Source organism: Leucopleurus acutus, assembly GCF_964270905.1.
Source record: "Leucopleurus acutus genome assembly, chromosome: X".
NCBI lineage: Eukaryota > Metazoa > Chordata > Mammalia > Artiodactyla > Delphinidae > Leucopleurus > Leucopleurus acutus.
Window position 1 is genome coordinate 102,775,411 of NC_139148.1, and position 16,004 is coordinate 102,791,414.

Below are 16,004 nucleotides of genomic sequence, written 5' to 3' on the forward strand. Positions count from 1 at the left end.
TACAATTTTTCCCCCGCTAGAAAACTATGGGCTTTACCCATGACTCTTCCTAACTCCATGGCATTATTGAGGATTGAGGAGGCACTTGTTACTGTTTTATAAAAGTCAGTTTTGGGATATTCAGTGGCTTTTTACAAACTGATGTCACCCAACCCTGAGTGAAAGGATTACATAACCTGAAGTGGAATACTGTCATGTCCTCTCTTCCCAAGTGCCATTACTGGTGCCCCAGGATCGTTCAGTATTTCCTTTGGCAAATCCCACGTTATATTGCTTCAATCCTGTTGCTTTTCTAGGAGGGAATGACATGGGGTTCTTCCAAAAAAACAACTCTGCTAATGGTCCACTATCTGTGTAAACCTCAAAGGACGATCTGAGCCCCTTTCAGATTCTTCTTCCAAGGCTTTGTTTCTAAAAGGACAACTCTTTAAGTCCTATGAACATATTAATAAGATTAATTTCTTTCTAGTAGATGCTCATGGAACTGTCTAATGTCATGAAGAAGTCTATCATATGTTCTAGGTGTCATCTCTCCTCTTATCTATAGGTATTTCTAGATAAAAGTCAGGAAAGTTTGTTGCTGCACATGGTGTTCTGACCAAATTAAAGAACAAGTAAAAAGATCATTATTCATTCACTGCCATTCCCTCTGAAGATAAATGATGCTAAATGATAACGTTATGACCGCTGAAGAGCCATCGAGGGCTACCTTCACTCCTCTCAGCGTTAATTTGCTCCTTTGACGGCACCGAATTGAAGTTGCAATCGAACTGTAGAAATGTCTGTCCTTGGATAAGGAAGTTTTGCAAGCACATTATTTTACCAACCTTCAGAATCTGGATGTTTTGTGTTTCCAAAGTTTGCCAACACACCTGCAACACACACACACACTTAGATCTATGCTTTATCCTTTGGCAAGAGAAACAAGGTTTTGCATTTGACCTTGCTCGTGCTCCGAAGTGTTGCTCTCTTGCTCTGTAGTTGCTAACTACATAGCTACATTTGGTCTGAAATCTTCTTCTTGCACATTTTTATTGTGAGTAAGAGTTTCCTGATCTAAGAGACCTTCAAAACATTTGAAAATATAAAGAACTAGCGTGGTTGTTTCCTAAACAGCTTCCGTAGTCAATGTGCTCCTGACTGTTATGTCTGGTATAGTAATTATCAGAATTCAGCATGAAATCTTCAGAATTCTCATATCTTTTAAACCTCCTTGCATCCTGGTTATATTCTGACTTCCGTGGAGCCTCTCTTCTTTTGGGAAAATCCCCCAAATAGGAAGCATTAGCACTTTTTGATGATGTTATTGGCACATGAAAGGGCCTATAGTTCACTTTCTGGTTAAATGTGCTATCGCTAAACTGCATCCTCTTTCTTGTGACAGTGTCTAATTGATCACTGGCACTGGATTCGTGGTGGTAGCTTTTATCAAGTAAGTATTTGGGGGCCAATATTTCACTCTTTTTGCTGTTGCTCTTCTCATCTCTAATAGAATTGTTTTCACCCTCAAGCCATGAACATCTCCGTTCATAATTGGGCCTCTTGCCTGGTTTCCTAAGCTCTTTCCTCCTCATGTGTCCACTCTGAATACAAGGTTTGCTGACTTGACCTAATTTCTGGATCGCAAGTGATGATTTCATCAGTGTCAAGAGATCCCTTTTCTGGGGAGCTATCATATGTGGCCACAGATTTCTCTTTCTCCTCTTTGTTTATACTAAGGATTTCACTGAAACATTCAGAATCACTGCTAATTTCCTCTAAGAAATCTGTCAACCTCAAATCAAAGTCTGCTGACCTGTTGGGCGAGGAAACTTGGCTTTGACTTGTGGATATGGAATCTTGGACCTGGTAAGCATGAGTCTGTTCCAACAGATGGCTCTTTCCAAAAGCTGGGGATGGCCGATCACCAGCTTCACATACTGTGTCCTTGCAATGATGTTTAAACCCCTTAAACATTCTACACTCTTTGGCATAATCCACTTTTCCCCTCTTTTGTGCTTTATGCTCAGGATCCTGAGTACAAATCTTTGTGCAGGAATCGTCTTCTTGCACCTGTTCTCTCCTATCTAGGTTTTGCATTTGGCTCAAACTGGTTAAATGACGCTTATGTTTTCTCAAATTGATTTGAAATCCACTTCCTTTCGCGTGGACGGCCCTGTGCCACTGACATGTGCTTGTTATGTGACTTGGTTCTAGGCAGATACGGGCATATTTTGGAGTGTGATAATAGTTAAGAAGATAGTCAATAAATTCATCTGTTTCATAGATCTTCTGTTTCCTGCCATGGTCTCTCTCAACTAATCTGGAAGAATAGGATTTATTAGAACCATGGTAGTCTTCTTTCGCAAGAGATTGACCTTGAATCATGGCAATTTGCAAAGAATTCCCATCAGGGAGCAAACTGTGATTGTATTCACTGGTTAATAATTTTCCAGTTCTCTCTTTTCTAGCTGAATATCTTAATTTTTTTTCCCCAAGGTAGTGGGAAGATTTACGTAAGTGAGCTGTAGCTCTTTCCTTCATTTTTTGTTTTCGCTTGTTATCTGACTTGGAAACCTGATATCTTGGTATTTCCTCCTGATTTTGAAGATACTGAGTGTTTAACTCTTCTTTCTTCAGAGCTCCCAGTGTGGTCCCCGGAGCACGATTAGCTTTGGAGACTGCAACATCTACCTCCCGTGGGTTAAATTGTATAGACCCCTTCAAAGAAAAAGGTTAAAAATCTCACATGAAAAACTAAACAGACTAAAATTTTCAAAGAAAATTGGGCTTTCTAGCATTGTTCTGAAGAGGTTTCTAACTACACCTAGGATAGATTGAAATTAGGAACAATATCACACTGAAGAAACAGGAGGTGCTAAATTAAATGTCTCGGTCTAACAGGAGCTGCTTTCATTAGGTCTGTGCCCGTCTTTATGTTAGAAGGCACCCCGGTTTACATACCTTCAAAAGCACATGACCCTTCGTATACCCAGACAAAACTATAAATGCAAATCAAAACTACAATGAGATATCATCTCACACCAGTCAGAATGGCCATCATCAAAAAATCTACAAACAATAAATGCTGGAGAGGGTGTGGAGAAAAGGGAACACTCTTGCACTGCCGGTGGGAATGTGAATTGGTTCAGCCACTATGGAGAACAGTATGGAGGTTCCTTAAAAAACTACAAATAGAACTACCATATGACCCAGCAATCCCACTACTGGGCATATACCCTGAGAAAACCAAAATTCAAAAAGAGTCATGTACCAAAATGTTCATTGCAGCTCTATTTACAATAGCCAGGACATGGAAACAACCTAAGTGCCCATCATCGGATGAATGGATAAAGAAGATGTGGCACATATATACAATGGAATATTACTCAGCCATAAAAGGAAACGAAATTGAGCTATTTGTAATGAGGTGGATAGACCTAGAGTCTTTCATACAGAGTGAAGTAAGTCAGAAAGAAAAAGACAAATACCGTATGCTAACACATATATATGGAATTTAAGAAGAAAAAAAATGTCATGAAGAACCTAGGGGTAAGACAGGAATAAAGACACAGACCTACTGGAGAATGGACTTGAGGATATGGGGAGGGGGAAGGGTGAGCTGTGACAGGGTGAGAGAGAGTCATGGACATATACACACTAAAAAACGTAAGGTAGATAGGTAGTGGGAAGCAGCCGCATGGCACAGGGATATCGTCTCGGTGCTTTGTGACCGCCTGGAGGGGTGGGATAGGGAGGGTGGGAGGGAGGGAGACGCAAGAGGGAAGAGATATGGGAACATATGTATATGTATAACTGATTCACTTTGTTATAAAGCAGAAACTAACACACCTTTGTAAAGCAATTATACCCCAATAAAAATGTTTAAAAAAAAAAGGTACATGCACCCCTATGTTTATAGCAGCACTATTTACAAAGCCAAATCATGGAAACAACCTAAATGTCCATCGACAGATGAATGGATAAAGAAGATGCGGTACATATACACAATGGAATACTACTCGGCCACAAAAAAGAACAAAATAATGCCATTTGCAGCAACGTGGATGCAACTAGAGATTTTCATACCAAGTGAAGTCAGTCAGAAAGAGAGACAAATACCATATGATATCACTCATATGTGGAATCTAAAATACAGCACAAACAAACCATCTACAAAACAGAAAGAGACTCACAGACATAGAGGACAGACTTGTGGTTGCCAAGGGGGCGGGGGGTGGAGGAGGGAAGGACTGGGAATGTGGGCTTAGCAGATATGAAATATTATATATAGGATGGATAAACAACAAGGTCCCACTGTATAGCACAGGGAACTAGATTCAATATCATGTGATAAACCATAATAGAAAAGAATATTTAAAAAAAGAACGTCTGTATGTATATAACTGAGTCCCTTTGCTGCACAGCAGAGATTACCACAACATTGTAAATCAGCTATACTTCAATTTTTAAAAATTTTTTTAAAAGCACATGACTCTTTTTCCTTTGTTCACAAATGGATGAGTCTACTTACTGTTCCAGGTATTATGCTAGGGGCTGGGGACATGAAGAGGCATAAGAAATGCTCTAGAGCCCTCCCTGGGGCTACAATCCTAGAACAAGAAAAGACTGATGGGTGAAATGTGTGTCTAAAAGGGTCAGCTGCCTTTGAAAAAGATAAACAAAGGGCTTTCTGGGCTATAGTCCAGCTTCTTCCCATGGATTGCAGAGGGGCATGACCCTGAGCTGCCCACCTCACCCGCCCCAGTTGGAAACAAGACAGCAAGTAGAAAATATGGCTGTGACAGTGGTTCTCTCTGTGGTGCTCTCTACTCTGCATGACTGCAGGGCAGGTGAAAGGTCCTGCACATGGGCCCTATCTCGCTGGGAGAGCTTGTACTGAGCTCCCACTGACACCTGGCACAAATCAGGGCACAGAGCTTACCCAGGACTTGGAATTAGAACCTGCGGACTGCATAATCAGTGTAAGGTATTGATGAGGCCAAGAATTAGGCACCACACATATTTAAAGAGAGAAATTCTTCAAGAGGAGTCACCCTTGGCAGTCATTAAGGTAAACTAAAAAAGATCAAGCTCACCTTATTGTAAAGGGAAATGTGAGGTTTTTCTGATCCTGATTTCATGCAGTTTGATTGGCCACACCAATGAGAACAAAAAGCTGAGATGGCAAATACACATAAAATTAGCTCTATCTAAAATGAATGCCACGGAACCTCCTTGGTGGTGCAGTGGTTAAGAATCTGCCTGACAATGCAGGGGACACGGGTTCGAGTCCTGGTCTGGGAAGATCCCACATGCCACGGAGCAACTAAGCCCACGTGCCACAACTACTGAGCCTGTGCTCTAGAGCCCGAGAGCCACAACTACTGAGCCTGCGTGCCACAACTACTGAAGCCCACACGCCTAGAGCCCGTGCTCCGCAACGAGAAGCCACTGCAATGAGAAGCACACGCACCACAACGAAGAGCAGCCCCCGCTCGCCACAACTAGAGAAAGCCCGTGTGCAGCAACGAAGACCCAACTCAGCCAAAAATAAAGAAATAAAATAAATAAATTAAAAAAAAATAAAACGAATGCCATTCACTTTTCATATTTAAGAACACTGAATATGGCTTTTTAAATTAACACTTTGGGAGGCCTTTCTGGCCTTTACTCTGGGACATCTGCTGAGTCTGGTTATCTTTAGGAGGCCAGTAAGTGGGAGAACAAAAAACTTCCGAAACTGAAACTCTCCAAGCAAAACAATTGGCCTGTGATGTGAGACATTCCTTAGCAAATAGTTTAAGACTAGACTAAGGGACTTCCCTGGTGCTGCAGTGGTTAAGAATACACCTGCCAATGCAGGAGACACGGATTCGAGCCCTGGTCCGGAAAGATCCCACATGCCACGGAGCAACTAAGCCTATGTGCCACAACTACTGAGCCTGCGCTCTAGAGCCTGCAAGCCACAACTACTGAGCCTGAGCTCTAGAGCCCACAAGCCACAACTACTGAGCCTGCGTGACACAACTACTGAAGCCCACATGCATGGAGCCCGTGCTCTGCAACAAGAGAAGCCACCACGATGAGAAGCCCGCACACCACAACACAGTCATCCCCGCTCGCGACAACTAGAGAAAGCCCGCGCACAGCAACAAAGACCCAACACAGCCAAAAATAAATAAATAAATAGTTTTAAAAAGGACTAGACTAACAGGAGCTTGCTCCACCAAGGTCTCTGTTCAAGGTTCTCCCTTCGCATCCAAACCTGTCACAGATGAATGGCCAATGAAAATTAATGGAGGACTACAAACCCAACACCCCCACCACCCATTTCTTCCCCCATGCATTTTTTGTTACCTCAATTAGGAACTTACAAAAGTAGATGCATGAGCTATATCGCCCCGGGTGAAACCACCCTAAAGTTTAGAAACACAAAGTGTGTGTGTGCCAGATGGTTGGGGGGGGGCGGGGAAGGGGGTGTGAGACCCAACGCCTTCAGAAAATCTGGGTATCCCTTTGGTAAATGCACAATTGGGGTTATTAGAGAACAGCCTATTGAAAATAAACCCCAATGAATACAGTGAGCCTTCCACGTGTGCTGTTTAAAGGATAGGCCATTGTTTAAAAGTAAAGGTCGTGGGCTTCCCTGGTGGTGCAGTGGTTGGGAGTCTGCCTACCGATGCAGGGTACACGGGTTCGTGCCCCGGCCCGGGAGGATCCCACATGCCGCGGAGCGGCTGGGCCCGTGAGCCGTGGCCGCTGAGCCTGCGCGTCTGGAGCCTGTGCTCCGCAACGGGAGAGGCCACAACAGTGAGAAACCCGCGTACCGCAAAAAAAAAAAAAAAAAAAAAAAAAAAAGTAAAGGTCGTGTCTCAGAAAGGTCAGTACCTACCCAAAGCGAGGAACAATGGGGCAAGGGCCTTATTGTGATTTTCCTCAGGAGCGCCCGCAGCAGGCGGAGGGCCTCCAGCCGCCTCCTGGCCAGCAGGCCCTTCCTCTCTTCCGAGTCCTCGGAAGAGCTGGGCCCCTGACGGGCCTCCGCTTTGGCACTGTCCTTCTGTCTCCTTTGCCGGTGTCTGTCTCTTTCCTTCAGGGCGTGCCTCCTGACTCTGGCCTTTCTCCTCTTTTCCTGGGCTTTCCTCTCCTCCTCTTTTCTCTTTCTGGATAATGATTAACAGAGTCAACCCTTCAGAAGGTATTTATCAGTCATTTGCCGCCCTTCCCACTCCCGTCCCCCTGCCAGGGCCCGACAACGCATAACTAAGTTGATGAGTTAGAAACATGTATAGGAGACCTCATGCAGAGAGTATTAAAAAAAGAAGAAGAAAGCAACTGAATTCAAAGGAGAGGCCTCTAGCCTCCACCTTCTCAAACCATCAGCAGGGGCTACTGGATCCAGCTTTCACAGCGAAGATTCCTTTTCTCTTGAGATCAAAACCTTCCGTGAGTTGGTGGCACAGGGGCAAATGACAGTAAGTCAAGGCACTCAGAAAATAAAGGTGAGAACTGGTCTTTGGTGCAGACTGCTTAACAGAGTACACCACCATAAAAAGACTGGCTTAGAAGCACACGGCCTTATTGTTCTGCCATTTTCTGAAAATTTCGGCTGTTTTGGGTAGGCCCTCATGGAAACATGGAAAAGGGGGGAAAAAAGGACAGTGGCCTGAGAGAGGGCTTAGCCAAAAACTGGAGGATTAGCTAAACTGCATGGTCAATCTGGAAATCTGGGGGGAATCGTTACCTTGACTGGGCTCAGCGTCTGGCCAGGTTTCACAGACGTGACCTCAAGTAACTCCTGGCACTCCGCCAGCCAAAAAAAAGTGAGAGGAAGATGGAAGGGTACTCTTAAACTCCTCTTTTGAATGGCTATAATTTGCATAAAAGACTGGAAGAATAAACATGCAAGGGGAGGAGCCGGGAGGTAAAACTGGTTTTGGGAGCCCTGTGGTTCTGGACCATTTGTCCCTTCTTAGCAAACCTTTGGCGATCCAATAGCCCTTTCTAGTCTCAAGCTCCTAAACTGGGGAACAATGATAAACTCAAAGAAGTAAATACAGAGGCTCCTCAAATTCACAGAAAGAACTTAGGCCCACGAGAAAAACAGTCTCAACAAATCCACGCCTTCTGGCCTGTGGCTTAGAATGATTATTGATCATTTTATGGAAGAAAATCTTTTCCAGACCTAAAAAGAATTTTTCCCCAAAATTTCAATTGATAGGTAAGGTAAAATTTGGTAAATTTAGGTAAACTGCTAGAATTTTCACTCTAAAATTTCCTGGTCTTTTTTTAATGACCATTTCCTCCCAGACATCTTAATCTGGCTGGTCCCACAATTCTTCATTACTTGTTCTTCCTGACAAGCATACTTTTTAAGTCTCTTGCTTTCAACTGTTTTCTCTTTTGGTTTTGTAACAGCACAGTGGAAAGACTGTACCAATTTCTCCTCCCCGCAGCCATTCACCTGAAGGGATTAATCCATAAATCAAAAGTTTAAAAAAACCCTCTTCATTGAAGTTGGTCTCCTCACCTTTCAGCCTCTTCCTCTTCTCTCTTCTTTTTTTTCCTCTCTTCCTCCAGCTCTTGTAATTTCAGCCTTTCTTGATTTCTCCTCCTTATAGCTCCTTCACTGAAGTGTTTGGTTGTATCAAACATCACCTGCCCCCAAACAATTCAAAGTTTCATTAGAAAAGTTTGCCCACTGGCTGGGTGTGTCGAAGGCCAGAGAGATAAAACTAATTTGTACGTGGCAGTGCCAAACCAAATGAATTAAAAATGCCTTCTCTGCATCCCAGCACCCAGACTGTTCCACTGCTTCTCAGTTACCTGCCAAACAGTCCTTGTGGGGCTCTAGAATTTTCTTTGGCAGAACCCTTGAGGAGCTCACTTGACAGCCATAGGCGGCATCACAGTGCCATGATGGATGCAAGTTCTAAGGGATGTGAGTATATTGCCTCTGGTTTGCTATAGTGATTAACTGAGTTAATTTTTTAATCACCAGAGACAAAAAGAGTCCAAAAATGGGTGAGAGGAGGGTGGGAGAGCAAAGATGTAAGAAAACTGACCAAATGAGATACAAGATCTGACTACAGTGATTATTAAACAACTTTGCAAATCTCTAAATAAAGTGGAAGTCAAATTGAGGTGCTACAAATAAACTTGCCTAAAAAATAAATGGAGGCAGAAGTAGCTATTTAAATATGCATGAGTGATAAACACCAAATTCACCATCATGCTTACCTTTGAGGGGAGAGAGGGGCCTGAGACTGAGGATGGTACACAGAGGGGAGCATGTTCTCATATCACTGGTAATGCTTTATTTTTTAAGCTGGGCAGTGGTACATGGGCGGTCATTATAGTATTTGCTATATCTTTTGTCGGACTGAATAGCTCATAATTTTCAAATATATATTTTAACCCACATACACACACACACACACACACACACACACACACACACACGAAGCTACCGAAGCTGAAAGTCCAAATTCACACTAAAGACTGATTTAGAGAAAAAGGAGGGTTTAGCTGCATCTTTTCTTCTGCTGGATTAAAGCTTCAAGAAGGAGGTGACCAGGCATTCAGACAGTGATGGAGTGACATGCCTGCATAGACAGGCTGACTCTGAAAGGAAAGGATCCAGGTTTGTTGGGATTTTGTTTCAGCAATTTACCTGACAGACAACAGGAACATATAATAAATTGTGACCCCAGTAGCAAAGAGGGAGTAAACTGCTCTCCTCGTGGTTTCAAGCTGCATGTTGCCCTCTCTCCTGGCAACTTGTCAAATGGAATAAGTATCTGAGATACTTCCATAAGGACCATGAAGAATCCTTTGATGCCCCCAAGAAGCTGGGGCAGAGCCCCAGACTATAACAACCATCGTTTTCAAACCACAGCTGGCAGCATGGCTGATAGCAGAAGGATGTTCAAATCAGGATGATATTTTTTCCCCTAATCATCCATTGATTAACGATAACACAAATCTTTACATTAGCTATTGATCAGAGCCTACTGGGGTCTAAGGAAATTTGTTGCAGATGCTCCCTCCTAGCTTTTACTCAGGACCACCTGAACAGTGGGAAATTTTGTTTAAAAACCCCTGGCTGTTCCTTACCTTAATGTTACATGCCAGAGCTTTCCCATCATCTCCTTTAAGCATCAGCTTCATCCCGCGGAGGGACTCCATGGCCTTTACAAAGTCAGTTGACTCCTGGTACTGTATAAAGGCCTCGAACGTCTGCAAGCCGAAGCTGAACCCCCCAAAGCTCCCACCAGTCATGACTTCTCGGTAGGGGTCGAGCATCGGAATATCCACATTCTTGATCTTCCCAAAACTTTCAAAGACCACCCGAAGGATCTCTTCACATGGCTTCTCCCCGCTGGAACCTTTAGGTGCAAACCACTTGCAGGGCAGGCCTTCGAAGTATATGGAATCTGGGCTCTTATCGTGGTCCTGCTCTTCAGACCCGTCAGCCAACGGTGCCCCGTTTTCTTTGGGGAAGTGTTCCCACTCCCCCTGGGCATCTGTGGCCACTACTCTTAAGTCTGTTTTCAAACCGCTTAGCTTGATGATCTTCCCGTGTAACTTGGCCTTCAGGATCTGAACCAAACTTCGAGTTTCAGCCTCCCCCTCAAATCGGATGAAGTCCTTAGTGCTCTTGGAGAGCCGCACTGTGGTGAACTGGTCAGGACAAATCAGGCTCTTCAGCTGGTCAAGAACTTCCCAGTTAGAGAAGGGCCTCATGGGTTCCGTGCTCTCAGGGAGCAATACATTGATCATCAACTTTGCTATGGGCTTGAGGTAGAGGTGCTGAGCCGCACAGAGCTCCGTTGCCTCTGAATTATCATACACCATCGTGACCGTCATGGTATCTGCGGGAAACCTGAGAGGGCGAAAGGGAACATTTTGATACAAATGGAGCAAAACGCAGATTTAGATTTTGAATGCTGCCATTTGCTGGACTTAGGTCAAATTAATAGGGGAACGTATACTATCGGGAGAATTAAGACAATAGCTTACATTTGTTTAATGTGTTTTAGAGGTTTCAAAGAGTTTCCAAAGACTGTGTCTCAGTTCCCCTAACTGTAAAATAGAAATAATAGGATTTCAGGAAGGAGTAAATGAGTGAGTACAGGAAATCCTTAGAATAGTGCCCAGCACACAGGAAGTTCTCAATCAACATAAGCTATGGCTATTATTTTTTTATTTTTTTTGTGGTACGCGGGCCTCTCACTGTTGTGGCCTCTCCCGTTGCGGAGCACAGGCTCTGGACGCGCAGGCTCAGCGGCCATGGCTCACGGGCCCAGCCGCTCCGCGGCATGTGGGATCTTCCCGGACCGGGGCACGAACCCGTGTCCCCTGCATCGGCAGGCGGACTCTTAACCACTGCGCCACCAGGGAAGCCCTATGGCTATTACTTATACTACTTTGTCTCATTTGGTTCCTGAAGCAACCTGTGAGTAGGTATTTTCATGCCTGTTTTAGAGATGGGGAAATTCAGATGGATTCAGGAAAATTAAACGACTTGCCCATATATTGACACTCCAAGATTCCAAATCTCCAGTCTATTGTACAACTGAGCTCAAATGTAAAGTCCCAGAAAAACCTGCTGGGGATGGCACAGAAACAGGGCCGGGGTAAAATACACGTAGCACATTCATGAACACACACCCGGCCGACAGTTCTAACCCAGGTACCTGATCTAGCATCCTTCGTCCAGGCTGCTTTCCAAGTCTCACACGGACATATCTACTCTCATTCCTCCAGTCTGTCGACTTTCACTAAATTGAACTCTAAGATCAAGGGAAGAGAAGACAGCCTCTCCTAGTGAGTGACAAAGAGAATCTTCCCTCTACTTCGGGACTGGAGTACTGGGGAAAAAAAAAAAAAAAAGGCCACCAAAAGCAGCATCTTATATTAGGTTCTAGAAATCCTTATGTTAGCAACACTGAACTGGGATGATATGAGCATAAACATGTGCTCCTTCTCCAAAAACATTATCTAAAGAGCATAATGAAGACAAAATCCAGTCCATTTGCTGCAATTTGCAACATAAATAAGAGTCAACACGAAACTCCTTTAGGAGAAAAATTAATTTGATATTCAATTAAGATATACTGAATCCCCAAATTTATCTGTAATCAAGAGGTATTTATTTATACAACCTAATTTAAAGCAAGGCTTTAAAAAATATTCCAGAAAAAATATTCACAAACTAGTTAATCACTTCAAAGTAACCAGTTTGTCATGCTCTCCATTTATTCCAGTGATACTGCTTTTGTTTTAAACACTTTGGAATGCTTCGCTTGGATTGATTTCAAAGTCTGAGCTACATTCTTTTAAATAGCCTTGATGGAGGTCAATTTTGAAATTCTTTTATTGTGTATTTCATATTTCAAAATCATCAAAAATTATCTAGAATCAAGAATGCTGGATAAAATGAACGACTATAAAGAATAAACTGACTTTTTAATTGGTTCATAAGTCCCCTTACAAGGAGATTCTGAGAAAGGCGCTAATTATTTTTTTTTAATTAGTGCGTACATTGCTGGAACAGGTATAAAGCTTTGAAAGATGGCAAGTTTGAAGGACAATATTGACTGTTGTAGTATAACAGTTGCAAAAATGATCCTAATATTCCACCCCTCCCTGTATCCACACCCTTTGTAATGTGACTTTGAGTTGTTGCTATCAAGAGATAGAGTCTATTTTTCCCCAGCCCTTGAATTTGAGACGGCCTTTTTTTTTCCCTAACAGAATGTGGCAGAAGTGTCCAAGTGCTAGTTCTAAGACGAGGTGTCAAGTGGCCCTCACTCTCCTGGAATCCTGCCATACCATGAGGACAATCCTGGGCTAGCCTGCTTGAGGATGAAAGGCCACATGAAAAAGCCCTCTTGTGACAGATGAGCTGTCCTAGACCAGCCAGCCCCCAGCCAACCCACCAACTGATGGCTGACACATGAGCAAACCCTGTCAAGATCAGATGCAGCCACCACAGATCAGCAGAACAGTCCTGAGAACCTATAGACTTGTGAGAAATAATAAATGGCTTTTGTTTAAGCCACTAAGTTTGGGGATGGTTTATTATACGACAACAGCTAACTGATACAAACATCTAAATTTTAATTAGTTTCAAGATACACAATCCCATTTAATAGTTTTTACACAAATAAATAAAAATTACAAAAACCCATTCCTGGGAGAGTTTTGGGAAGAAAGAAAAACTAGGCACCTTCGTATCTTGCTAGAGATAGTGAAAATTAATTACATCTTTTTTTAGAATAACTTGGCAAAACAAACCAAGAACCATAAAATATGTTCATCCCCTTTGGTCCAGTAACCTGCTCCAGAAACTCATGCTAAGGAAAGAATTAAAAATAAGAAAAGAACATGTTCAAAGCTGCTTATTGCAGTGTCATTTTAGACACAATTTTGTCACAACTATGTATACACAGGAATGAAGTTCAGAATTGCATGATTTTTTGCAAAGTGGTTTTAATAAAACTTTTTGCTGACTTACAGTGTTAACAGATGCACTTGTAGTCATTCATTTAAAATTATGGTCAATATAAACGGATTTTATTAAAAACTTCAATTTTTCCTTCTACTTCAGATTAACCTCACAAAGCCCACTAAAAATCATCAACTTCTTGAGGTTAAATATATGCCTCATATCCTTCACAAGGGTGATTTCCACACAGTGAAACAGTTTCTATATTTTAGCCAGATCTCTCCGCTTTCCTGAAGTATAATAAAGGTTCTCCTCAAATTTGGAGGGAAAAGTCAGATGGTATTTTATAGTGCTTGATGTGCTGTATTGTTCACATGAAAAAACAAAACAAAACTGGCTATCACTTCCATCTCACACCGAAGCAAAAATAAGCAGTAAATTCTACAGCAGAGGTTACAACTCAGATGATCACAGTGGACAGCAAGACGGTCTCAGCGAGCAAAAAACACTGAACAGAGGCGGAGACCAGTGCCTCATCTGAACCCCCAGTGAGGGAAGGAGGGCCTGGGGTGGCCGCATCCTCCTATTAATCCAGAGAGGCCAGAAACTGAGGTTCTTAAGCGAAATCTGCTTTTTCAGACGCTGGCAATCAAGGAAAACAATTTACAAGCACTGCGAAGTGCAAATAAACAGACCTGCAGGCCTTGCTGCCTTGCCTGCCCACAGCCTCTGCTCTAGGGTCGATGTTTGCTCACCCGGCCCTCCAGTGACAGGACTCTACACCTCAATTCGGAAGCATTTAAGTTATTTTCTGACTTTCTCAAGAGGACCCAATTAGTTTTCAAAAAAAAAAAAAAAAAACTGGCCTCCTTTAAAAACCTCAATTCCAATTCCTCTTTCCCAACTTCAGCAACAGCAGCAAATTAGACATTGCTTCTCCTCTCTTCCCCTGCTGGTCACAGGCTTTAAAATGAAATGTTTGTGAATATTTCATCTTTGAATACTCTCCCAGAATAGGGAGCTAACCTTCCAATCTTATTTTTCTTTTAAATATTGAGGACCTACTGTGTACCAAGAAGTAAGCTTTTTACATATGCCATGGCTTCAATGCTACAGCAATGTCATTGGCAATTTCTGCCAGATCGCTGAAAATTAACCAGATGGTGCCTGGCGCATAGGTGCACGATAATTATGAATTCCTATTGCGATGCTTTTTCCTTAAAGAGGTCTCAAGCCAAAACTAACAAAAAATGAAGGAGGAAGAGGAGGGGGAGGGGGAGGAGACTTCCTACCAGGAAGACAGGTAGAAGGGGGAGGGGGGGGAGGGGGAGAGGGAGGAGGGGGAGAGGGAGGAGGGGCAGGGGGAGAGAAAGAAGGAAGAAAGGGAGGAAGGGAGGGAGGGAGGCATAGGTGTGTACTTATTGACATGGAAGGATGCCCATGATACTTTTTAGAGGAAAAAATAAAAAGCAAGTTGCAGGATAATAATGTGCAATGTGATCTTGTTTTTGTAAACGTAATATAAAGTAATAAAAGTAATATAAACACACATGCATGGTGGGCGCACGTGCACGCGCACACATACAGACCTCTCTATAAAGTCTGGAAGGATGTACATCAAATTGTCAACATTTCATCTGGGAAATGGATTAGGAGTATTCTTGCTTCAATTTTTGAATGTTTATAATAAATGTGCTAATTTTGTATTAAAATTTTTTATTAAAAAGAGGAAACTCGGGGCTTCCCTGGTGGTGCAGTGATTGAGAGTCCGCCTGCCGATGCAGGGGACATGGGTTCGTGCCCTGGTCTGGGAAGATCCCACATGCCGCGGAGCGGCTGGGCCCGTGGGCCCGAGGGCCATGGCCGCTGAGCCTGCGCATCCGGAGCCTGTGCTCCGCAACGCGAGAGGCCACAATAGTGGGAGGCCACAACAGGGAGAGGCCCGCGTACCGCAAAAAAAAAAAAAAAAAAAAAAGAGGAAACTCACATGATAATAACAAACTATTGAAAGGAAGCAGTTCACAGTTGCTGATACAAACTGGCCCAGAAAAGAATCAAAACAGAGTAATACAGAAGCAACTCCCTTTTCCCATCAAAGACAGCCCTCTGTCTGCCATCACTGTAAATGCCCACAGGCATCTGGACCCATGACCCAAGTTTGTGTGAGTCCTGACTGAAGCCTGGGAGATCAGACTAGGACTTTGGGTGATGACGGAGCACTTGGCCACTTCAATACTAGCTGTACCACAGGCTGCAGAAGTTATTTTTAAAAACTGCCTTATTGAAGCATAATTGATATATGATAAACCACATTTCGTATCAAAAGTGTACATTTTGATGAGTTTTGACATATCTTTACACACTTATGAACCCATCACCACAATCAAGAGAGTGAAAATGCCCATCATCCCCTTCAGTTTCCTCGTGCCCCTTTGTAATCCTCCCCCCACCTCCAGTGACCACTGATTTGCCTGCAGAATGTTTAAGTCTTAACTGATTTATTTTATAGCAAAAGCAGACAGGTGTTTCTGGAAAATACTCATAGTTACAATCCAATACTCAACTTTCACAG

General features: G+C 43.1%; 1 protein-coding gene across 1 annotated transcript; it reads right to left on the minus strand.

The window, feature by feature from the left end:
- Window positions 1-387: 387 nt before the first annotated feature.
- Window positions 388-10,848, minus strand: LOC309977898 (A-kinase anchor protein 17B-like; the record flags this gene model as incomplete). The annotated part of the gene is given in 5 exon segments (XM_082864265.1): window positions 388-1,563; window positions 1,565-2,700; window positions 6,875-7,142; window positions 8,510-8,637; window positions 10,096-10,848. Coding segments are annotated over 5 exon segments (2,781 nt in total). The 3' UTR covers window positions 388-1,067.
- Window positions 10,849-16,004: the final 5,156 nt, after the last annotated feature.